The 24991-nt window shown below is 34.5% G+C and overlaps 1 protein-coding gene and 1 long non-coding RNA gene across 6 annotated transcripts in view; one reads left to right on the top strand and one right to left on the bottom strand.

Annotated features, from left to right (window-relative positions):
- Window positions 1–14246: 14246 nt before the first annotated feature.
- Window positions 14247–17692, bottom strand: LOC113277963. Its single transcript, XR_003325244.1, has 2 exons — window positions 17578–17692; window positions 14247–16291 (listed from the first exon to the last, which is right to left on the bottom strand). It is a non-coding gene; the product is annotated as an uncharacterized LOC113277963 (long non-coding RNA).
- A 3243-nt stretch (window positions 17693–20935) lies between these two features.
- Window positions 20936–24991, top strand: part of LOC113283153 — a 6254-nt gene continuing 2198 nt past the window's right edge. For 3 of the 5 annotated variants that reach the window (XM_026532320.1, XM_026532318.1, XM_026532317.1), the window contains exons 1-3: window positions 20936–21107; window positions 22755–22819; window positions 23602–24667. In XM_026532320.1, the coding sequence (XP_026388105.1) occupies window positions 23602–24667 (1066 nt within the window). In that variant the 5' untranslated portion in view covers window positions 20936–21107; window positions 22755–22819. Of the gene's footprint in view, window positions 21108–21901; window positions 22034–22754; window positions 22820–23589; window positions 24668–24991 lie in introns of those variants that run through there. The other 2 variants (XM_026532319.1, XM_026532322.1) reach the window with 2 other exon arrangements.

Here is a 24991-nt window from a genome sequence, read left to right on the forward strand (position 1 = left end):
CTCTCTATTTACGTCTTCACTGCTCTCATTCTGCGTGTCTTAGTTTTATTTAGACTTCAACTGCTTAGCTTAAATTTTTGGGTTAACTAGAATAAGCGGAAGAGATAAAGGTTATTTTTATATACACTGTCTTTGATCTTTTCTTTTTAGTGTTGATTGGTTCTTTAATTCGTTTATCAATTATATTTTATATACAATTTTTAATAATTTCTTAAAAAAAGAAAAAAAAATTGAAGGAAAAATCAGTCACTCGATCCATCTCAAAAACTTTCATGTCTTGTATATGCTTCTGTCTTGTTATCTTAATTTCTTTTCTTTTTCATCTTAATTTCTTGTTTTTCCTCTAAACATGGATTGGTGAGTATTGTTCTTTTTTTCTTTTCTTTTTTATCTTAATTTCATTTCTTTTCCTCTAATCATGGTTTGGTGAGTATACCAAGATTTGAAAATAAAAAAATAGAAAAATAAAAGGGGGTGGTTCGTTATTTCTAAAAGGGATTTCAAGTTCCAAGTTGCAACCAATTTGAAACCTAATACTAAAACTAAGAAAGGGCTTATGATACGATTTTTGTTAGAGGGAGAGCAAAAAGGAATCCGAAGAGAGCGAAAACCGTAATTGATTCACTAACTTGACCGATTTATCTAATGAATTTTGACTCGGACAAATATACCCTTTACACACTCGGCTCGCATTTATGCATATAAAGTATACCTAATACAACTCACAAATCAAGTTCACAACCAGTTGAACCACTTCGTTCTTCCTACTTCTTCAACCTTGAATCCCTAACAGGTGAAATCTATATTTCACCATGATGTACCTAAAAGTGATCAGGGATTTTTCTATGTTCATGTGTAAACATTAGCGAAATCCATATCTCGCGATGAGGAAGGTAAACGTGAACTGCAAACAAAGTTTTCAAAGTTTTTTTTTGTTTGTTCACGTTCTAATAAGTGACGTCGAAGTCTGTATTCTACTGAGTTGTAAACCAACATCTAAAGCCGTATTCAGTTATGTAGTGATCGTTGACTCACTTGAGCGACAATCACACCATTAGTGATGATTAACATGATTATAGACATCAATCAGTTGCTGTTGTAGTGAAATTTACATCATATCATTGATATATAAAAAAATAAGTCTTCCATTTCCCAAGTCATATCAGGTAAAGCATCCTTAACAAGGTACCATTTCAGCGGTAACAGTTCCATTGGATCTCGCAGTTTTTTGACTCATAGGGTTTAACGGCGTTTGATGATTTTTTTATTTTTTTTCTGAAGCATTTTTTGATTGTTGACGATCATAAATTCATAATAACTCAAATATGTGAGTTCGGTTTTGTTTCCTTCCATTCTCGTTCCAATAACTAAACATTGTGTTAATTTAGATATGTTTAGTTAGGGTAGAAGGGCATGGTTGTCCGAGTCGAAATTCATTAACTAAATCGGTCTAGTTATTGAGTCAACTACGATTTTCACTCTCTTCGGATCCATTCTTGCTCTCCCTTTAACCAAAATCTATGATACTGTGGAAGTGCTTGAAATTGACGAGGATGAATCTCAAAGATGGGATCCGGATGTAAAAGTGTTTTTTTGGGACCAGAGCCGATGGCTTCTGACGCGAGAATGGTATCCAACATCTCGCTGGTGTCTGACCTAAGTAGGGAGCATTTTTTTTAATTTTATGGATGCTATTTCCTTATAAACATCTCAAAATGAAACTTGATTTACTTGAAATTGTAGTTGAGTCTCAAGAAAATTATGCTTTAGGGAAGAAATTGTTCTCTGATATCTACCCATTTTTAGAGAATTTTTTACCGGAATCTTCTTTTACGGGCGGTAGGAAAGACCAGATTTTAATTTTGAATCGGCTGATGCGTATTTTTCCTTCTCTAAAAGTCAAGATGTGTAGATACAGAAAATATCCTTACCACGTATACGGTAACGAAGATAAGAGAATCGATGAAAGATATTCGTCATAGATATTATTACCAAATTCGGAGACAATGCATTTATAGTTAACTCTATAATTTAATAGTCTTGGGACCACTAAATTCTATTAATTTAAAGAGATATTAAATTATGAATAAATTAATAATTTATTATTTAAAAGATAAATTAATAATATATTAATTTAGAGAATATTTCCTATTGATAACGTCAATCAATTGAATTTGACTCATTTAATTTGAACGATTTGGAATGTGAAGTATTCTACTATTGATTATTAACTAGAGAAATTAGATATTCATCCATTGGAAATTGTTGGTCAATAACCGTAATTAAACCATTTAAATTGTTGGTCGATCAATAACCGTAATTAAGGATGAAATACAATTAGATTTTCACTTCAAAGAAAAACAAGCAATTATTGATTCATATTTTCCTAAAGTTTGATATGTATAAAAAAAAATTCAATTTTCTTATTAGTAATTATTAATTTATATAATATTTGGGACCTATAAATACTTAAGGGAGATTTTTGAAACGTATTAAATTATTATATTTTCGAAATTATTATTTTAGCACTATAGGCCTAAGAAGGGACTAAGAAATTTTATTATTTTAGCGGAATTATTATTTTAGCGAGTATTAATTTACAGAGGTTCTACTATAATGGGTTCCAGACAAGTCAAATCATCATTCAGAATACTTAGTAAAAATAGGAGTTACGAAGTGACAGTAACGAAGTAGATAAGAGATATATCGAAGAAGCATAATATTCAGCGAAGATAAATTATTAGGCACGAAGTAAGACAGTTGTACAAACATACCGCTGGGGTTATCTCCGAAGTAAGACAGCTGTATAGACATAACGCCGGGATTATCGCCGAAGTAAGAAGGATTTTAATAGTAAATCTAGTAGAAGCGAAGAGTCACGTGAATTGTGTGAATTCTGGCGAAATAAATGATGAGTTGTACTCCACTACTACAAACAACTATATAAAGGGCATCAAGATAATATAAAAGGGATTGAGTAATTTGTATTCAGAGAGAGTTATATTGTGAGAGATATTCTTGAGAGTTGATAATTAGGGTTTGATTGTAAACTTAAATGAAATATGACTTCAATAAAATAGAACATTCTCTCTATTTTCAATAGGTTGGCTTGATTTATTATCTGGTTTGTTCGTTTGGGTTTGTTGTAGGTTTTCCTGCAGTTACAAGATGAAGAGTATAAAGATGAAGAATAATACAGCCCGTATAGAGAATTAGATGTGAATAGTAGCCACTAGCCAGTCAGCTTTCAAAAAGTATTTGTATTCCTCGGATCTGACTGAAATCTGCAGTTCTTCGGATTTAAATTAAGAGGAGATTGAGGAAGATATTGCGATGGGTATAATGATTAATCAATACGGGTCAGTTATTGGGTCTGATTCACAGGGAAACTAGCTTCGAGTTCAAATCCGGTAGAAGTCTAGTGGAAATAAATGAGACTATTGCTGGGGGTTACAGATGAAAAAAAAAAGAAAGGTATCCAGGTACAAATTCTAAACTCTAGTTTTAAGATTGATATGATGACGTTTTAATTAAATTCTTCAAAGTTTTATACTCATTTAGATTTTAATTCATTGCTTTGTTTTGATATGCGTTTGTTTTGTGCGTGTAAAGTGTGTTTAAATCATGAAAATACTAGCTTGGAATGCCAATGGCCATGGATTTAAAAATACTTACCAATATTTTAAATTTTTAATTAACACTGAGAAACCGGATGTTGTTGTTTTCTCTGACACAAAAAAACAAAGATATGTGGTTAGCAAATTCTTGTCAGAAGGAATATGATGAATGTCCTAGTTAAAACTAATCTTTCTGCGAAGGAATGGTTGTCAACAATATTTTATGGCTCTCCCTATAAATCATCCAAACTAGAGTCTTGGAAATTCTTAGAAGAGATTGCCACAAAAGTTAACTACAACAAGATTGCTCGGATGGTTATAGATGATTTTAACAAAATTCTTCTAAACGAAAATAAGCAAGTAGGTGGGTCTTTTGTTGAAAGTGAGATTGGACCATTTAAAACATCCTTGAAAGATATGCCTTGCAGGATTTTGGTTAAAAGGGACCTGATATTATTTGGAATAATCATAGAGATGGTACTGAAAATAAAGAGGAATAATTAGATACAACATTTGTTAACATTGAAAAGCAGAACCAATTCAGAGATTCCGTTCTTAAAGTTCTGGTACTGGTAGGGTCTGATCACAATCCTTTATTGGTTTGTATGGAAGTCAATAGAAATACAAATCTTACTTTTTCTTTCAAACTTTTTGATACTTGGTTAAAGAACAATCGTTTATTTATCTTATTCATCAATGTTGAAATTCGAAGGACTCCGAACCTACAATTTTAAAGCTTCATAGTTTGGAAAATTTGGGAAACCAACTGATTGTTTGAAAGAAAAATATTTTTGAGTTACATAAAAAGAAAATTAAAATTTACTTTCTTAGAAAAATAAAAAACAAACCAAATCGGCATACTTAAAATCAAATAAATACTAAAATGGTTAATTTAGAAAAAATTTATGATACTGAAGAAGAAATAGCAAAATAGTTATCTAGAGATAATATTGTACACCTAGGGAAAGAAATACTAGATACTTCCATTCAAAAACTGCAGCTAAAAAGAAGAAAAAAGTTAATTCGGCTAATATAGAAATTGCGGCAGAGGTGAAAGCTTATTTTGAAATAAAAATTAAGGTAATGCCGACCAGTGAAAATGGTGATATTTTCAAGCATCTCTTTTTGGAGTAACATAGTGGGACCATGAAATACTGATGGAAATGCCATCGGCAGAGGAGATATGGGAAATTGTTAAAAGTATGAGACCAAACAAATCCCCGAATCCGGATGGGTTTTCAGTTTGTTTTTTTCAAACACAATTGGTCCCCGGTGGGTAGCCAATTGGTGGGTTTAGTTCAGCAATTATGGTCTATAATAAGCTTGAATCCAGAACTTAATAAAACCTTTTTGTTTTTAATTCCTAAAATAAATAATCCAAAAACACCGGCATGTTTTCGAACTATAGGATTATGTAACATTCCTTGTAAGGTCATTTCAAAGTTGTTGGCTAATATGATGAAAAATCTTCTTGAAAACTGATATCACCTTTTAAATAGGCTTTTTTACCGGCTAAACAGGTTTCTGATAACAGTATAGTAGCACATGAACTGATCTACACTTTAAACCATAAGAAATCTAAAATTGGGGTTGTAAGAGTAAAAATCGATATGTCGAAAGCTTTTGATAGGGTAAACTGGAAGCTATGGAAAATCTAGATTTTTGCAAATAATTGCGTGAAAGGATTAGACAATGTATTTCAACTGTTTATATGGCAGTTCTGTTAAATGGTTTGGTTGACGACTTTTTAAAACAGACCAGAGGCTAAGATAAGGGATATTATCCCCTGTCTTTTTCTTATATGTATGGAAGTCTTCTCAAGATTTCTTTTAGTTAAGGAAAAATCTAACCAAATTCAAGGAATCAGATTAAGTAAGAATGGTGAATCAATTTCTCAACTTTGTTTTGCGGATTTCTTATTTTCACCAAGGCTAATCTCCAGAGTTGTAAAAATATTTTAAATGTTATTCATAAATTCAACTTGGTCTCTGGATAGCTTTTAAACTTTAGGAAATCAATGGTCTTTTTTAGTAAAAAAACTTATTCAAAACTAAAAAGAATGATGGTAAACTTTTAAAAATTAAAAGATCCTAAGACATGCCTTAAAGATTCTTACTTAGAGGCGCCTTTTTTTATCGACAGATCATAAGCTAAAACCAAGGAAAATTTAACCAATAAGTCACCAGAAAATATCTTACTTTTTTGATGGGGGTCGAGACATGGTAGACAAAGATCTAAAAGCTTTATTCACTTGGGCAAACTTTTAATACCATTTTTTAAGACCTAGGGGAGGGAAAAATGCTGGAAAAGTATAATTCTTAATCAAACTAGTAAAATGATTCTTAACAAATCAATTACGTCAAGCTTGCCTATTTATTAAATGGGGTGTTTCGAATTACCAAAGAAATTTATTCATAGAATCAACGCAGTTTAGAGGGATTTTTGGTGGGGCAAAGAGTCTAACTCTAAAGGCATGTACATATTTGTTTGGAGTTTCTGTTGCAAACCCATAAGTATGTGACGGTTAGGTTTCAAGGAGGCAAACGAAATGAATTCGGCTATGATAGAAAAAAATTCATGGGGAATTGTCTCCCAGCCAAATTCTTGGTGGGTGAAATTACTAAGAGGGAAATGTTTTGAAACAAATCCATCTTTGCTTTGAAATGAATGCAAAATATTTTTGGATGTGGAAGTGTGTTCTGCAGGGTATTAAGCTGATCCATAAACATCCTTGCTGGGAAGTAGGTGATGCAGTCAACCAACATATGGTTTGACCACTGGATCGAATCCTGATCTTGACAAAGCTCTAGATCACATATGTTTTGAAAGGAACAATACATTAACACTTGTATTAGACATGATCGAACCTGATACGAATAACTGGAACCAAAACCTAATCATTGCATCTTTTCCTCATGTATTGCTCAGTCCATTTTGAATATTAATTTTTTTACAGATTTGAATAATTCCTTAAAACAGGATAACAAACCTAGATGGAAACTAACTAGGAATGGCAAATATTTAATGTGAAATCTTTATATGATATATAGATTAAACATTCTGGAGAACAACAATACCTCAAACAATCAAGTTATTTTTGGGGAAATGCTTGAATAATACTTTACCTATCATATAGATTCTGAGTTGTTATGTAGAAACTATTATAGTATTGCTCGGTTGAACCCACAAGTTTTGCTATCTCAAGCTTGTTGCCAATGTTAGGTGATCAAAACTATATCTTGATTTCTAATCTACTAAGTCAAGTTTCAAATAGGTTAGAATTGTAGTTGAGTATCGGATATCATCCTTGAAGACTTAATATCAACGAAGACATTTTGGATATGTGTCAGGTATGTGAAGACTGAACCATTCTATTTTACTCACTATACCATCATTATATCCATTGAGACTATGTCGTATGCCTTATAGTAGATTAACAAAGAAGATGTTTCGAGTCAAGCTTGTCTTGTGAAAAATATCGAAATATGATTTAGTGATTGGATGTTCAAAGGTCCTTAACGATATTAGTTCTTTGAATTAATTTGTATATAACTTGGGAATGTTTCAAACATCAAAAGAGAAAAATATGAACTTATTGGAATTTCTACTCAGGGTAGGTTGGCGAACTCAGTTTGCCAACCATAGATATCTGAGATTCAGAAATATAGGAAGTTTGGCGAACTAGCTCGCAAACCACAAGTTCAGTTGGGAACAGTTCACTAACCTGGTTGGAGAACCATGGTAAACTGGATTTTATATGTTGGATTAATTGGCTAGCATTTGGCGAACCCAGTTCATGAACTGTAGTCAACTGAAATCTTAAGTCTACTAGGGTTGGCGAACTCGGTTCATGAACCATAGCACTCTGACTCGTGAATAAGCCTTGCGGTTCACGAGCCGTTGTACCAACTATCCCGACAATGTTTAACAGATACTCAAAGACTTATTATTTTAATATGTTTAGCATTGCTAGAACTCTCTTAAACACTTTTCATACTTCATTGATTTATTAAACACTTATGTGTTTGAATTATATTAAATTCTTAGGTGTTTAAATGAACATCAAGTAGCTTTTAGTTCTTTGGATAACTTTCCAAACCGAACAGTCATTATACACGGTTCAGTAACCGAACCTATGTGTATAGTCTTTTATTGTAGCTTGAAGACATATTTTGTTTGATTGATTCTCAAGTTATCTTAGCTTGAATTCTAAGCTAACCCTGGTCTTTAAAAATTATAAATAGAGCATCTCTTTCAACTGGAAAAATTAATCCCTGACACTTTTTGTCCTAGTTGATTCTAGAGTCACCTCTATTAACCTTTTAGGATACGACTAAAAAGACTTCGCTTGGGGATTCGTGAAGCCAGGTCCGAATATATTTATCTTGATAGTTCGTGAATCCTGATCTTGTTTTTTTGTTATCGAGGTTGTCGTAATCTCTTTCAGGAAAGATAGATAGTAGTCACAAGGTTCTATTCGTCTCAGACTTTGTGATTCCTCAAGATAGATATTTAAAGACTGATCTTAGTTGATCTTTCGATGATTGTTCTTGAGAGGTGGTTAAGAATCTAAGATTCTCTTCGGGAGTCGTAAGTTCCGGATTTGTGAGGTTTGCTAGCTTCCTATTGTAAACATTTTCCACACCTTGATCTTTGATTTAAACGAAAATCAAATAGGCTTATCTGTTAGAGGAAGATTGGTACCAAAATTCTTGACTTAGGTTGAAGCAACTCTTAGGCTGTAAAGGACGTCAGCTATGGGAATGAATCACTTGGAGGGTGGATTCAGTCTCAACTACATTTCAGTCTGAAGTATGATAGTAGGCTAATGTCTGTAGCGGATTAATACAGTGTGGTGATTAATCTGGACGAGGTCCCTGGGTTTTTATGCTATTGCGGTTCTTCGTTAACAAAGGTGTCTTGTGTTTTTCCTTTTCCGCATTATATTGTTTATCTTTGTGTTGGATTTACACAGGTTTGTACGTATTCAATCTAAGTAGATAAGTCCGCTTAATTGTAATCTATTACAAGACTAATTTTTTTTATAGAATTCATATCTTGAAAGATAGATAACAAGTTTAATCACTTGGCAAAATTCCAATTGAATTATTTGGATACGACTAGATTGATCTTGGATATTGATTTTTGAGATCGTCCAAGTACTCTGCTTAACAATCAGGTTCATGGACCTTGTGTTTATATACATACTGATTGAGTAGAAGTTGAGATATTAACTCGATATATATTTTCAAGGATCATTAAGTTGGTCTACTTGCAATTGTCTTAAGTTTTGTCTATACATGTTTCCGAACCAAAAAGTTGGGTGTATTTGATCAACACTTGAATTTTTGCACTAATAATACTGAATCTATCAACATCTATTTTTTTTTAATGGTTGGTTTGCAAAAACAATTTGGATGTTGCTACCTTTCCCCGGCGAAGCGAAAAAGAAGTTAAATTCTCTAAATGAATGTCTAAATTTTTTATACATAAAATACAACTCATTTTGTAAAAATAAAATAAGCAACGACCTTCGAAAAGGCTAATGATCCCCTCAACAATTGGCAAAAGCCAAATTGGAGCCACAGACCAGTACATAGAGGACTTGTTCAATTTAGCCCATTGAGCTAGCTCATAAGCAATAAAATTATAGACTCTAGGTTGGAAAGTAAATATAAAAGCTACTAAACAAGAAGAAAAAACTGAATATCCTTATAGATAGTATTTGTTCTTGAATCACCGTTAAACTCTCCAGCAAAATTGGTTAATGAGATTTTCAATGATAATTTGAGTGAGTTTCAGCTCCATAACTTTCTTCAAAACAGCCCAAGTTGTTCTGGCTTCAGCAGCAGATTCAACATCAAATAATATGGATGCACAAAAAGAGACTTTATTGGAGAAATCCCTCATCACATAGCTTGCACCATTTTCCAGGAATATATCATCAAAGGCACAATCAATATTACATTTTATCCGACCAAAAGTTGGGGTCATGACAACCAATAGTGATAGAAGAAGGGATCTGCACTTTAAATAATCTAGTGTTCAGGTGTTGTGCTTTACATGTGGTACATTTGTTCAAATACAATAATGATGCATCATGTTTGCTGGAAGCTTATTGAGGGTGAACCTCTGGGTTTATATGGGCTCTAGTCATACATAGTGCGCAGAGAGAGGTAAGGGAACGACATCATTACAGCATGGACTGTGTGGTGGCGATTTATGTGGGTTACCTTTTATGGAAGACAACGGGTTTCATATGGTATTCAAATGATAATCCATCAATAAGAAACTTGAAAAGGCTAGCCAAGCTCGATAAGATTCAAGGCCAACTATTCCGAGCTGCGAAAGATTCAGACATGGATAAAATAAGAAATTTACTGAATGAGATAGAGGTTGAGTCTTCATCGACCAGTTCAGGAAAAAGCGGTTGTAAGAATGAGGAACCTACTCAATTGGCAATGTGGGTGTTCGCATGTTTTACCATAATTTTCTCGCTTACTGTTGCTTTTCTTGCTTTTATTTGGACTAGTGATGGTTAAACAATGTACATCACTCGAGCTACTCCACATGGTCTCTGAGAATCTCTGGTGAAGCGATGTATGTGTCATTATCGGTGTTGTTAAGTAGTGATTTATCTTGTCCTCTACCTGTTATCCTGTTGTAATGTATTTCGAAGTTCATGTATCATCACCAGTTCTCTGTGGTGCGGCTAAACTATTGCATAAATATGATATGGAAATTTATAGTAACTCTTAGTAAAAAGAAAAGATAATTCTTCATAGATTCACAAGTGATCCGTACACATTAATAAATACAGAAAAGAGTCCGACAAGAAAGAATGTCAGCCACACATATGCGGAAATCTAAGCCATAGAAAATATAAAAGACGGCTATTAAAGATATGTAATAACAAGACAGTAAAAAGGGAAAGTAAACTAAATACTCTTGTTACTACCCACCCACCACCCCGCCAACCCACCCCATACACCCTGCAAAATGAAGGGGTGTTAAACGTGGTGCTGCAAGACCTCTGGTGAATATGTCAGCTGCCTGCTCCAGTGTTGGTAGATATATAACTTGCAGTGACTTAGACTGAACCAACTCCCTAAAAAAATGAAAATCCAATGTCAAATGTTTCATTCTGTTATGAAAGATAGGATTTGAAGCTAGAGATATTGATCTCTTATTGTCACAAGCAATAATAGGTGAAGTTGGTAGGAAAATATGTAAGTCTCTTAGAAGATTTCATAACCAAACAACTTCAGCAGCAGTTGAAGCTAAGGACCTGTATTCAGCTTCAGTACTGGAACTTGAAATAGTTACTTGCTTTTTTAGCAAGAGCATACTTGGCCTGACTTAGAAAAAGACCTTTGATGTTTCTTTTAACTTCAAGCCCCAAGAAATAGTGTAGAGCCCCTAGATCTTTCACTGGAAACTTGGTAAAAGATAGGAAATTATAGAATCACAATGTGAGGTGTTGTTCCCTGTTATGATTATGTCATCCACATACACTAAGATGATTGTTAGCTTAGAACCAAGTTTCTGAAAAAACAAAGAAGAATCTGCTTGAGAAGGTATAAAGTCAACTTGAACTAGAGTATCCATTAGTTTTTCATACCAAGCTCTAGGAGCTTGTTTAAAACCACACAAAGATTTATGTAATTTGCATACATAATCAGGATGTTCCTTATCTTCAAAAGCATGAGGTTGTTTCATATAGACTTCTTCTTTTAAAACTCCACGGAGGATATCATTTCTCACATCTAATTGTTTAACATTCCAATCAAAGTTAACAGATAGAGAAATGACAAGTCTGATAATTGCAGGTTTGACAAGACGACTAAAAGTTTCAGTAAAGTCAAAATCTTCAAGTTGATTATGTCTTTTTGCCACTAACCTAGCTTTATGTCTTTCTATAGTACCATCATAATTATATTTGATATTAAAAACCCATTTACACCCTACTAAATTCTTATTGGAGTTAGGAGGTACTATAGACCAAGTTCCAGCGTCCTTGAGCTGTATTTTCTTTCTTCATAAATGTAGAGAAGTATCAATGAGCATAGAAATATGTTGAGGATCTGTAGAGATGTCCAAAATAGCAAGAGTACTTGGAAAATCCAAAAGGATTGAAGTATCAGTAGTATTCTGTGTAGATAAAGTTTTATAAGGAAAGATCTCCTAATGAAAGACAACATGTCTTGATACATAAAATTTTCCAGTAGATGGATCTAAACATCTGTAGCTCTTGTATTGTTCACTATATCCAAGAAAAACACACTTCACACTTCTTGGATGCAAATTATTATCAGTATAAGATTTCAACCAAGGAAAACATAAACATCCAAAAGATTTGAGAAAGAAATAATCTGGTTCTTTGTTGAATAAGAACTGAAATTGAGTAGAAAAAGATAATGATCTAGTTGGTAATCTGTTAATGATATAGTTTACAGTAGATAAAGCATCAAACTAGAATTCAAAAGGCAAAGCATATTGATATAAGAAAGTTCCTGTGATCTCTAGAACATGCTTATGCTTTGATTTTGCCACACCACTTTGTTCATATGTGTGGGGGCAAGTAATCTCATGAGAAATTCCACTATTGAGTAAAAAATTTATGAGAGAATTATTAACAAACTCTCCTCCTCCATCAGTCCTTATAATTTTGATGTGTAAGTTTAACTGATCCTCTATATAATCTTTGAAGTTATCAAAAGTAGTCTTGAAATCAGATTTGAGAGTCAAAGGATAAACCCAACAAAACTTTGTGTAATAATCAATGATATTAACATAATATCTGAATCAATTTAAAGAAATAACAGGTGCAGGACCCCATACATCCATGTGAAGTAATTGTAAAGGAGTTGTAGTTACAGACATAGTCATATGAAAGGGTTGCTTATGACTTCTACAGACTTGACATTCAGTACAAGTAAAATTTTTGTCTGAAATATTAAGTGTCCTAGCTATCCTACTAAGAGATTGAAATGATGGTTGAGCTAATCTTCTGCGCCAGATTGTTGAAGAAGCTATATTACAAGAAAAGGTTGTTGATGTGATTGGAGATGTAATGTTTCCTTGTAGTGGATAGAGACCATTCTTACTGGGACCTTGAAAGAGAATTTGTCCTGATCACATCCTTAACAGTAAAGTCATTGGAAGTGAAAGTTAGAGAACAATTGTTGTCTCTATTAAACTTATGAGCTGAAATTAAGTTTTGTGAATCTAAGGGAACATGAAGAATTTCTTTGAGAGTAAAACTGTTATTTGGTACTAAAACTAATGAAGAACCAGTTTTGTTAATTGGCATACCTTCACCATTTGTTGTAGTTACAGAGTCACTTCCACCATAAGAAGAAGTAGAAGCAATGTTGGAGGGATCTGCATTGAGATGATGTGTTGCACCTGAATCTACATACCAAGGGTTTTGACCCATAACATTTGCAGAAGCAAGCATAGCTTGCAAGTTCCTTGGTGGATTTTTTCCCTGATAAGAGAAATTCATCATGTTCTAACACTCATCAGCACCATGTCCATACTTATGACATATTTGACATGTTGGTCTGTTACCAGGAGAGATTGAAGTAGAACCAAAAGATGGAGGTCTTGGTACAGATGTAGGATAAGAGATTGTTGAGGATGGAGAAGGCAGAATACCAGCACCTCTACCAGAATTATAACCACGACCTCTCCTGTGAGATCCTCTTGAAGTATCCCTACTATTGTGATTACCAGATACATAGAAAGCTCTATTGGTAGACTCAAGAGAAGAATTTGCAATTTTGCTGTTAATAACTAGCTCTTCACTAAGTAGAAAATCATGTAACTCTAGACTTGTTACTGGTGGAGTTCGCATACTCATAGATGTAGCAAAAGAATTAAAATCAGCATTCAAACCACCTAATGTAACTACTACAATTTCATCATCAGAAATAATAGAACCAGTAGCAGCTAATTGATCAGTGATAGTCTTGATCTCATTAGTGTATGCAGCAATAGTAGAATTTCCTTTCTTGATGTTCATTAGTTTGGTTCTTAATTGTATATAATGAGTAGAAGAAACTCGAGCAAATCGATCAGAAATACCTTTCCAAAGCTCAAAAGACGATGTTGCAGAAGCAAAGTAGGAGACAACACTATCAGAGATTGTCGAGTTGATCCGCATCATCATTGTGGCATCTTCGTTTATCCAATTTGTGTATAAAGGATTTTCAACACCATTATTGGCATTAGTACGAGTTGTAAATTGAGGTGGACACTCATGAGTACCATCAAGAAACTTCATAATCTTGAACTTGCGAATAACAGGTAACATCAAACCTTTCCAGATGATAAAATTGTCATCTTTAAGTTTGAGTTGAACAATGGTTGTTAATTGATTAATCGGAAATTTTGAGATCGAGAAAGATGTTGGATTTTCCATTGATTAGATCTAAGAAATTGAAGAAAGAAAATCAAGAACAGAGATAGAAGATGAAGATTTAAAGATTCAATGTTATCTTGATACAAAAGACTAGATTGAAGTTTGTGAACAGAAAGAAAAAAGAGAAATTGATTGAAGGAACATGAAGACTGTGACGAAGATTGAAGATCGAAAGAAGAAGATCAAAAAATAGTAACACTTAGTAAAAGGAAAACATAATTCTTCATAGATTCACAACTGATTCGTACACAGTAATAAATACAGAAAAGAGTCTGACAAGAAAGAATGTCAAATACAGAAAAGAGTCTGACAAGAAAGAATGTCAGCCACACATGTGTGGAAATCTAAGCCATAGAAAACAGAAAAGACAGATATTAAAGAGCTGTAATAACAAGATGGTAAAAAGGGAAAGTAAAGTAGTAAACTAAATACTCTTGTTACTCTTGACGCGTCTATGGCTCCATGTATGCTGAAATATCAATTCTGGATCGTTTAACATCTTTCAGGGCTCAGATTTCTGAAAAGGCTTAGAATATACAACAGATTTCTGAATCCCAACAAGTCGTATTGATATCTATTAGAGTACAAGAGAATCCTGGATTCAAAAACTAAAGCAAAACAAAATTTCCATTCAAGTAAATCTATAGCAAGCTTTATCTTGGCATTCAATTCTATTCAGCAAGTTGCACCTAGTAAGATATTGTCGTGAATTACCAACAAAACAACATTGAGATGATTGCCCACAATGATGACAGGTTGAAAACATTTCTACATTAGTAGTATTATCCAAACCTACTTCTGATAATAAGGGCATAACTAATATGGCATTCTAGGTTAATCTAAATTATATGCATCTATTAATAGAAATATAACAATAGCAACAGAGATGATTTTGTAGTTCTCTCTTGACTTCTTTGTCTAAACTCAACCTCTCCTGCTTCTGATTCATTGCTCCTTATACAGCAGATTCTCATCTAATAGAATCCTCTCATTCCACCAATATCTCACTTTCTTAATCTTCTGTTTCTGAATCACTCAGTACTATTAGGGATCCTTCCGAGTTGTAGCAGTAGTGAACTTCTTTATTTGAATCAGACTCTACTACTTTGCATCCTTTTTTGTTGCAGTCGTAGTAGCTCAAAGTTTCAGGATCCTCAAGATCAATAGACTTCCATCCACTGAACTTCTGAGGCTCTGCTATCTCTTTCACTCTAGGCAACCAGCAGTCTGGTTTTTTACTGTTCACAAAATATTTAACGTCCCCAAAGTCAAGGCGACGTTTTATGACATCGAGCGAGTGCAAGGGAATTGAGTTAATTTGAAGCGGATCACGCTTCAAGTCCATAAAAACGACAGTCATATCAATTTCCTCAGGTTTAAGTTTCGCCAGATTAACAATCATAGATCCACACAGAAAGCAAGCCCGACTATCGAAAACCATGTCAGGCCAAAGATGGACTCTACCTTGGAGGGAATAGCCCGTAGCCACCTCAATTTAGCTTGAACTCTTAAGACAAAGATCTTTAAATCCTTGTTGCGGCCACAATTTGAATCATCATCAGATCTCCTCTGTATCACAGGGGTAGGTACTAATTGTAATCGGAATTGGATTTCCTTTGTCTTTTTTGTCCCCACCTTAACGGGGCGAACCAAGTGGAAGTGCAAGAGAGGCGGATTCTTCTTCTCGTCTTCAACTCGGTAGATAGCTTGCTTTACATCCTTATACAGAAAACACACATTGAATTGGGAACTGGAGGTTACACATCTAAACCCGTTTACATGGGATTGAAGGGTGCCAACAATGGTCTCTTCATTTTGATCTTTTACCTCGGGAAAGATTGCAGCGTCAGTTAACTCAATATCCTTGGACTTTTTATCCATCATCAGTTTGTTGTCAAAACAATCTTTATTTCAAGATTTACTCTTTTTTGATATACCAGCAGATTTTCTCCCAGGTTTTAATACATGTACTGTCCCAGTGTTTTTGTCAGAACTATCTGTAGTCTTAGACTGATCCTCTTCCAGTAATCTCTGGGAAGTCACTCTGTCTAATCCATTAGCGAGTCTTGCCTGATTAACCTTGAGCATCTCTTCCTGTATATACCTGTGCACATACTCTTTCCGTTCGTCCTCAGTACAGACAATTCTGATACTTAAGTTCCGCTTTTTCTTTAGCAATTTCATAACCACGAGTAAGAAATGGGCATTTAGGTAACCCCATTGAAAAGAGACGTAAAAGTAAATCCGTCTGGAAACAGAAAAGAAAGAAAAGAATTATCCCTTGGTATCAAAACTGCGAGAACTACAGAGAAAAAAAAGCACAAAATATTGAATATCCTATCATGCATGTATTACCTAAGAATCAGGGAGGCTATGCAAGTTGTTTTCGATAATCAATCCTCCTAACAACTAACGCCACTACATAATGAGTATGAGGGAACTAGGCCAATTTCTAGATTTATGATGAGAGACAGACACAGGGATGTCATGTCTGATAGCCAATTAAAAAAAACATAATATTGTGTGTGAACTTTGGGTGTAGTTACTTGCACTATAACACTCGTTCAAAGTTAACATGTACAGCAACCAGTATGGATGTAACAAAACTAAAATTAGCATACTAACACTCGATATACAATCCTGGTTGCTTTTTTTTTACAAGCTCAGGTTGTAACACCTCATACCAGTCTCAATTCGGACACAACAAAAATTAATTTAAAAAAATGTCTTTACACAGTGAGGAAAAAACAGCATCACTTAAAAATCAGTTCTGGATCATGTATGTATAGTATACAAATTATGAGATGGAAATCGAGCAATAACAGGTACACATGTCTGATAAAATATCTCTCTTAACAACAGTTCGAAACCTTAGAAGTAAAAATTAGAACACAGATTAGGGGGAAAATGAGTGAAGGAAATTAAAACTTAAACTGTTAACAAAAATGAAGAAACTAGGCCACTTTCTAGATTTCTGATGAAAGACAGGGATGTCATGTCTAATTGCCGAAAAACAAAAACAAGAAACACATACTTGCAAACCATAATGTGAAGTGTTATATGTGAATTCCGAGTATAGTTACTTGCAGTATAACATTTGTATCAATTTAACAGGAATAACAACCAGTATGGACATAACAACTAAAATCAAAAGATGCACATATTAAGCATACTCCATATATAATCCTGGTTGGTTTAATCTTATAACACCTGGTACCAGTCTCCGATTCGGAACCAACAAGTGACAATTGATCTTAGCAACATCTTTAAACAGTGAGGATTAAACATATACAATGCACAACTCAAAGATTCACATCATTTAGTACTGGATCATGGATGGATATACAAATTATGAGATGGAAATCAAGCAATAAGAGCATATAACTGTACATACATGTCTCAGTAAAGATCATTCTTAACAACAATTCGAAACCCTAGAAGTAAAAATTAGGAGGAAAATAGGTGAAAGAAAGGAACTAAAATTTAAAATGTTCACAAAAATGATCAGTTGCTTGAATCATGTCATATGCATACCTAAATCGTTAATCAGAAGAGTAGAGAGATCTAATTTTTATGCTTCTCGTCTCACTCTCAACAGAGAGAGGGTTACAGCTTTTCCTCTGATGCTGGCTTCTTCGGTGGTATTCGACCCTGTCAAGACTGAATGTGAAGTTCATCGGCAACTTTTAAGTATAGCCAAGACTGAATGCCAAGACTCAGGTTAGGCGCGCAGTTGTTCGGTCGGTTACTTGGAGCCGTTACATTTGCTTCGGCGATTCAGCCATCCGTTCGGGACATGGTACGTGTCAGCGTCCCGTCACATTCTCATTCTTGGGCACATACTTACCGTAACTTAAAAAGCCCACACCTATAAATCCTAAGGTGGGCCAATTTGGTCGATCTATATTGATCTACCTCCAGCAAAGACTATTTGAAGAGGCTAGATTCGTTAAGAGAGATAAACATGTTGTTTGTTTTTTCCTGACTCGTCTAGATCTGACCTGTTATATCTGAATTTAATTGATTACATTTAATAGAAAAATTAATGTAAAGTAGTGACATAATTTTTTTGAGTATAATCAGATATCTAATCTATCTAACAAGATGATAATTGAAATTAAATACTTGATTCTCCTTAATTGTGATCCCACTTTTGATGATGTAGAGAGCTATGGTGTGAGGATTGGAAAATAGAGCTTTCTCATTCAATTTGGCCCCACATCTATTAACAAAAACAAAAAATTTTGTTTACACCGTTTCTACACTCACCCTGCCAACTTCTCCCACTTACATTCATCATGGACCAACTCTCCCTAATTCTACTTGCATAACTTCCTTCTTCGCTCCCAAAGTTCCTATATTTTAAAACCGACCAGAGTTAAAATTGTGTTCTTCGATTAGTCGTGCATCCATGCTTTTATACATTTTGTTTCAATTCTCTATTTACAGAACAGGTAATCTTCGGAGGGTATTCAGTGAGTCTTCAGATGTGTTTTTCTCTTTTCAAAACTTAGGAAAAGCAATCATTGGGTGATTCTTTTTTTCTTTTTCCTTTTCGGTTTCTGAAATCAAACGTTACATCAATAATCTTCATAATTTTGTTGAAGAACCCGTATGGAGAGTTAGATGTTTAATTGGTGATGAATTATCTAAGAAACTACATGTGCATTTCGGGGATCTTATGAAAAAAAGAGCATATTAAGAAGTTCTCTTCGAGCAGGTGAATTTTTTATTTGGGTTTCTGATTTTGTGTGTGTGTGTTTTCTAAATTATTTAATGAATGATTATCGGTAGTTTGATAAAATGGGCGTGTGAAAAAACATGTGGCAGGTTTCGTATTGTTATTCCCAAATGATCAAATTTCAATCGGAGCTTACAAAGTTAGGTTGGGAGTCAATTTCTGTTTTTCTTTTTTGTATCATCATGTAGTGCAATTCTTTAGCATTCTACAAACTCAAAGTGTTAGTTTAATAGTTAGTCCTAAGAACTAAGAAGCGAATTTGTTCAATTTAATTTTATGGTTAATACCTCTTACTGCAGGAGTATCTGAAACTTTATCTTATTAGTTTCGTAGTAACGGAGAGTCTGAGTGATTTTTGCAGGGTTAACATTTGTTTATGTTAGCTGAATTTTGAAGGTGCTATTGTGTGGAAACTTTAATTATTTCATCCATATTTGGAATTTCGACATTTCAATTCCATGTTTTTGTTGGATCAAAACATTTGTAGTTTGTACCCACTTCGGTTTGCATCGATCTCTTCTAAAGTTTTGTGTTCATATGCTCTAAAAGTTTTTTTTTAACTATGTTTTAGTATACTGCACTGTATTTTTTTATTGCTCAATAGGACTTAGTACCTCACTTTACAAATAAGGAAAATTGATCCTACTTGGTTATTTATTTTATTTGATTATTTCCCACTTTTCATATGAGTCATTTTTATCTGCACTTATGGACATATATCCAGCTAATGATTCAAGGTTACAGGACTATACAGGGAACTCATACAAACATCGATGATGGGGACACTTAAGAACACACCTTCAAAAACAAAAATGTCGTCAATATCTATTAGAGTTGGAATGGGAAAAAGCAGTAAATGTTGAATAAAATCATGCGGAAGACCTAGAGTGGATAAGCCTAGAATAGAGGTAAGTTTGAACACAAACATTGATTTTAATCCTATCATATGATGCGAGCTGATGGATCTAACAATTTCTAATTGTTTAATAGTAATACCTCAAAAAAATGAGTTTTGCTTAAATTACCTTTATGTTTTTCCGGTCAAACATTTGCAGCAGTACATCATTTGGTAAACACAACAAGCTTTGGATATACGTTCTTCTTTGTGGAAGTAGCAGACACCTGTATTTCTCCATGTTATGGCAACCTTCCCGCTATTTGTGGTTGTGTGTAAATAATTATCTATAACTTTGACGGATTCATTAATTTTTCCAATATTATTTCAACGCATACTAATGCAGTTGCATCATGTCAACATTGAGTAATCAAAAACCTATCAGTAAATCTGCATATCTCTTTCAAATGATAAGATTTGCACGTAGAAACCGCAGTTTGTTAGCATACCCCATTTGACTAACGCAATATTAGTGATCATCATGTTCATTTAATGATAGTTCATGAATTTTATGTAGTGAAGCATGACTGAATTTTTTATGATGGATTGGATATACATGAGTATATGGTAGGTAGAATCTGCTTATCATGGTTGGTAACCTCCAAAATATTGATTATGGGAACTTACAAGCAGGAAACCTGAGACAGTTTTGGTGCATTATCAAGGGAGTCATACCATTTCGAACAAACCGCTCTACATTGTGTTCGGGATGTGTTCAGGAAGGATCTAAATGATGCCGAGGAAATACCCTCCTCCGCAGAAATGGGCTTCCAGATTCCGAAGAAGCCAGGAAGGATGTAGAAGATGCTGATGATAATTTTGATTGTGATGTTGCTTAGGATCCTGAGGTTAATGACATAGATATGACATTCTATTGGAAGGAAGATCATCACCCATCTGCAATAGTAACTGACAGATCATTCGCGGAGCTTGAAAACCACCCAGCTATACAAAAGCGCTTGAGGCACATTTCCTCTTTTTCTTAAGTACTAGGGTGCGAACCCAATCCATATGGATTGGAAGGCTAGATTTAATGCATTGTGGAGCGTTGAACCTAGTTGTTGTCGTGTTTCGGTTGCGAAACACTTGATAATTTCTTGAGAAACCATGTTTCTCTTCGTGTGAGCCAGCCTTGGTGTGTACATATGCCAATAAGGATACATATTTCATGGATTTTAGAGAACACGACACTTGCAAGGGGTACATGTCATGTTTTAATCGAATCAGGGGTATTTTAGTCTTTTTAGCTCTCTTGATAAACTTAAAAATACGATTTTCTTTCAAAATCAGATTATGTTCTCCCATGTTCGATTCATCTCTTTCACTAGCAGAAAAATCAGACACAAAAACTAGAAATTGAAGCATATCTTTCATAGTTTGATCCGTTGCTTGAATTCATTGCTTTGGAGCTCTTGTTTCACATCAAAGGTAGGGGGAATTCCTTCTCAAAACTGTTTTGAATCTTCAATTTATATGTATGTTGATTCTCTGATTTATAACTCAAAGGAATTCATATCTTCACATTCTTACAATGGGATTTGTGTTAGAATTCTAAATTTCAAGTTAACATGTTTATCCTCTTTGATTTGAATGATTGGGTTCATGAGAAAGGTTAGGGTTTTCAAATAATTTCATGTTTAAGTCATGATTCTTGCAAAATATAGCCTGGGTTACTTGGATCTATTGGAATTGTTCTCTATTTCTTGATAGAACTCAAATTAGGGCATTTCAGGATTCAGAAAACAGTTTACTGTCATGTTTTTGAGATGGTTTAAACACCAGGTTCATGTTACTCTTATTTGTTATCATATTTTATTATGAAATAGGTTTTTTTTATACTTTCTAACGAGCTAAGAACCGTCGAATTCGGAAATATAATGTAGCCTGTGTGAATTTTCAACTGAACAATATTAAAACTGAAAAATTCCTGTAACAGTTTTCTGTCAGTTTGTGTCAAAGGAGTTTTGAACAAGTTACTGACCTTTTTTGATTTTCTTATAATTTTTATGTGATATCCTATTGTCTGTACTTTAAAACTAGCCGAAAAACACTCAATTTGATTGAGTAACGAAGCCTATGTGAATTTTCGAGTATAGGCTATCCAAACTGTGAATTTCAGAAACCAATTCTGCTGTCCAGTTTTCCTAAGGTCTGTTAACACAGGTACATCTAACTTTTGTTACCTCTTATTATTTTTCTGTTAAATATGGTCTCATCTAGTTTCAAACAAGACTTAACTCACTGAATTCCGTCGCTCAATGAATTTTGCACGAATTTTTGAGTGGAGACTGAGCAAACTAAAAACTGCAGGAAAACAGTTTCTGTCCTGCTTTGTCAAGACGTTTTAAACACAGGTGTATAACTTTCTCTTATTTCCTATGAACCCTATGTTAAAGATGGTTTTCTATATTTTCTAACGATATCAAAACCACTGAATTCCATTGCATAATGAATTTTGTGTGAATTTTTGTTTGGAGTTAAGCAAAACTGAATTTCTGGAGTGTTTTAGAGTAAATCATGGAGTTAACTCATATGTATGGTTTTGTTTTGTGTATTTAGCCTTATGTATGAATACTCCTCATTTATTTTAGCTTTGTTTCATAAAGTGCAAGCTAAGGTAAGGGCATTTCATGGTTCATGAATTGAAACTTTGACAGTTTAAGCGATATTCATATTTATCGATATTTATGAACTATCTATCGATCGTTTGAGCACTCTTTTGGTTACAAATGCTACTGATGAGTTTGTCGGGCCCATTAGGGGAAATCCATACTAATGGTTACCTGCGGAAGATCGTCTGGGACGATGGTTAGTTTTCAGATAAACTCCGACACTTGGTAGGACCCTCACAGTAGAAGATTGCGAACTCAATCGCTTTGGATGATTTCAGAATAGTTTACTGACTTTATAAAGTCTTTGAAACTTGGATATGGATGTTCTCAACAACTTAATGTTTTATTTACATATATTTGATGTTTTTGGCTATCCTTATTGGGCATTGAATTGTACGTTCGACTTCGTATCATCGTCTCCCTACTGGGCTGTGGCTCACCCTATTTGTTTTGGTTTCCACAGAGTTTGAGAGCGGCTTGAGGCAGTAAGCTTGTTAAAGCTTGGTGCGTAAAGCATTGGGGGTCAAAGTGAGTACACTCGCTTTTTTTGTTCATGTATATATCTACGTGTAATCTGGGATGGTTTGTGAAAACTAGTACTTTGTGTTTACTTTGTGAAGGTTTGAAAAGGAAATCTTTTGTTACTTTTGTAAATGAGGTTTATGTTGATAGTTGTATTTTTGTTTGAAAATCGGCTAAAGCTATTTTCTTGTAATCTTTAAGCTACCACCTTTGAGTGAACTTCTTAAAGAATTTAAATCCTTTTTGGTATTGTTTATATTAGAAGTTGTAAATTACTACTTTGACTGTTTGTAAGAGATTGGAAGTTCATATCTTGACTGTTATATAAATGTAAAGTCTTGATTTTTGGTACTTTTGAATTAATCAGTTTTGTACTAGTCGATCCCTCTTTTATCTTTAAACTGTTTTCTTTAGTATATTTTCGTTTTGGCAACTCGGAAGATTGAAAACTTGTCGGTTGACTGGACACCACGGCTAATCGAAAGCGAAAAATTTTCTGGGTCGTCACAGTTGGTATCAGAGCAAATGTTTCGATTTTCTTTGGGTTTCTCTTTGTTTTGTGTTAGTGATACCAGCAAATTTACTCTATTTTGCTTTGGATTGTGAGTATTTAAGTGTTGGTTTTGTTGTGAGATTTCTAAAAAGGAGTTTAAAAAAAAAAAAATCTTTTTATTTGGGAATTTTTAGAAAACTACCAGATTCCGTGATATGTATATGATTGGGTGGTTAGTAATGAGTAGTTACTGACCAAACTAACCGAGCTAACTCGTTGAAAGTTTGATTCGTAGATGTCAAATATGGAAAAAATAGCTCGTTCTACTCCAACTAAGAAGATCAAGGTTCTGAATAAGAGAACCAAGACTATGCAGCAAGATATGGCAGAGCTAGCAGGTTCCGTGAAGACCATTGCTAAAGCTATAGAGAAGCCGAACAAATCCAGTCATGAAGTTGATGTACGAAGGTTCAAGAAATCTTTAGGTAATGACTTCATATTTCATGGAACCGAGGAACCAACTGATGCTGAAAAGTGGTTGCTGGGTATAAAGAAAGAATTGAAAGTTATGTTGGTTTCAGAGGAAGACAAAGTGAGATTTGTCACATACATGTTCCATGGGGATGCGGATTTTTGGTGGAGCTCCATTGAGAGAATGGAAAATGTATCACGGATGTCTTGGGAAAGATTTGAGGAGTTGTTTTTAGAGAAATATTTCCCACCGACTGCTCAAGCTGCAAAATGTATGGAGTTTGCATTATTGGAGCAGGGGGATATGTCAGTAACTCAGTTAGATAAGAAGTTTGCAGAGTTAGAACGACATGGACAACATTTGGTACCGACCCAGGAGCTGAGGGCTCGTAAGCTAGAGTGTGCTTTGAAGGGACCCATTCGAGATAGGGTGGTCAGTCATAACCATAACACGTATGCTGCAGTCTTAAAATCTGCGTTGGCTGTTGAAGCTAGTTGGGATAAAACACTGAAAGAGAGAGAATCTCGTGAAAAGAAGAAGAAGGTGAAACAAAACCCACAAGCACGGCATAAGCGACCACGTACCGAATCTCCGGTGAATAAGGAGAAGAAGTCTGGGACAGAGTGTTATAATTGTAGAGAGGAAGGTCATTACGCTAGAGATTGCCCCCATCCACAGAGGCAGAGACCACAGAACACGAATCATCCACGTAATCAGAATGTTGGTAATAGACCGCAAAACCAGCCACATAGTCAGAATGTTGGTGGTAGACCTCATAATCAGCCACGTACTAACGCACCGCCATTCCAGCCGAGGCAACCAAATGTCCAAGGGAAGCTTAACTATGTTGCAGAGGTTAGAGGAGAAGCAGAGAACTCCGTTATCGAAGGTAACTTCTTAATTTTCAGTTCTCGTGCTAAAGTTTTGTTTGATACTGGTGCTACCCATTCGTTTATATCTCTTCACCTAGCTGCGTATATAGGTTTAAGTGTTGATCCTTTAGGGTTTAATTTGAATGTGTCTTCACCACTTGGGAGTTTGGTTACTATCAGTAAGGTATGTAAGAATTGTGAGTTAACTCTTGGTGACCGTAGGGTGAGTATAGATCTTATACCACTGAAAATGCAAGAGTATGACGTTATTGTGGGTATGGATTGGATGTCACACAATCATGCCACATTGCGTTGTTCTGAAAAGAAGATTTCTTTCGTGA

Source organism: Papaver somniferum, chromosome 5 (assembly GCF_003573695.1).
Source record: "Papaver somniferum cultivar HN1 chromosome 5, ASM357369v1, whole genome shotgun sequence".
NCBI lineage: Eukaryota > Viridiplantae > Streptophyta > Magnoliopsida > Ranunculales > Papaveraceae > Papaver > Papaver somniferum.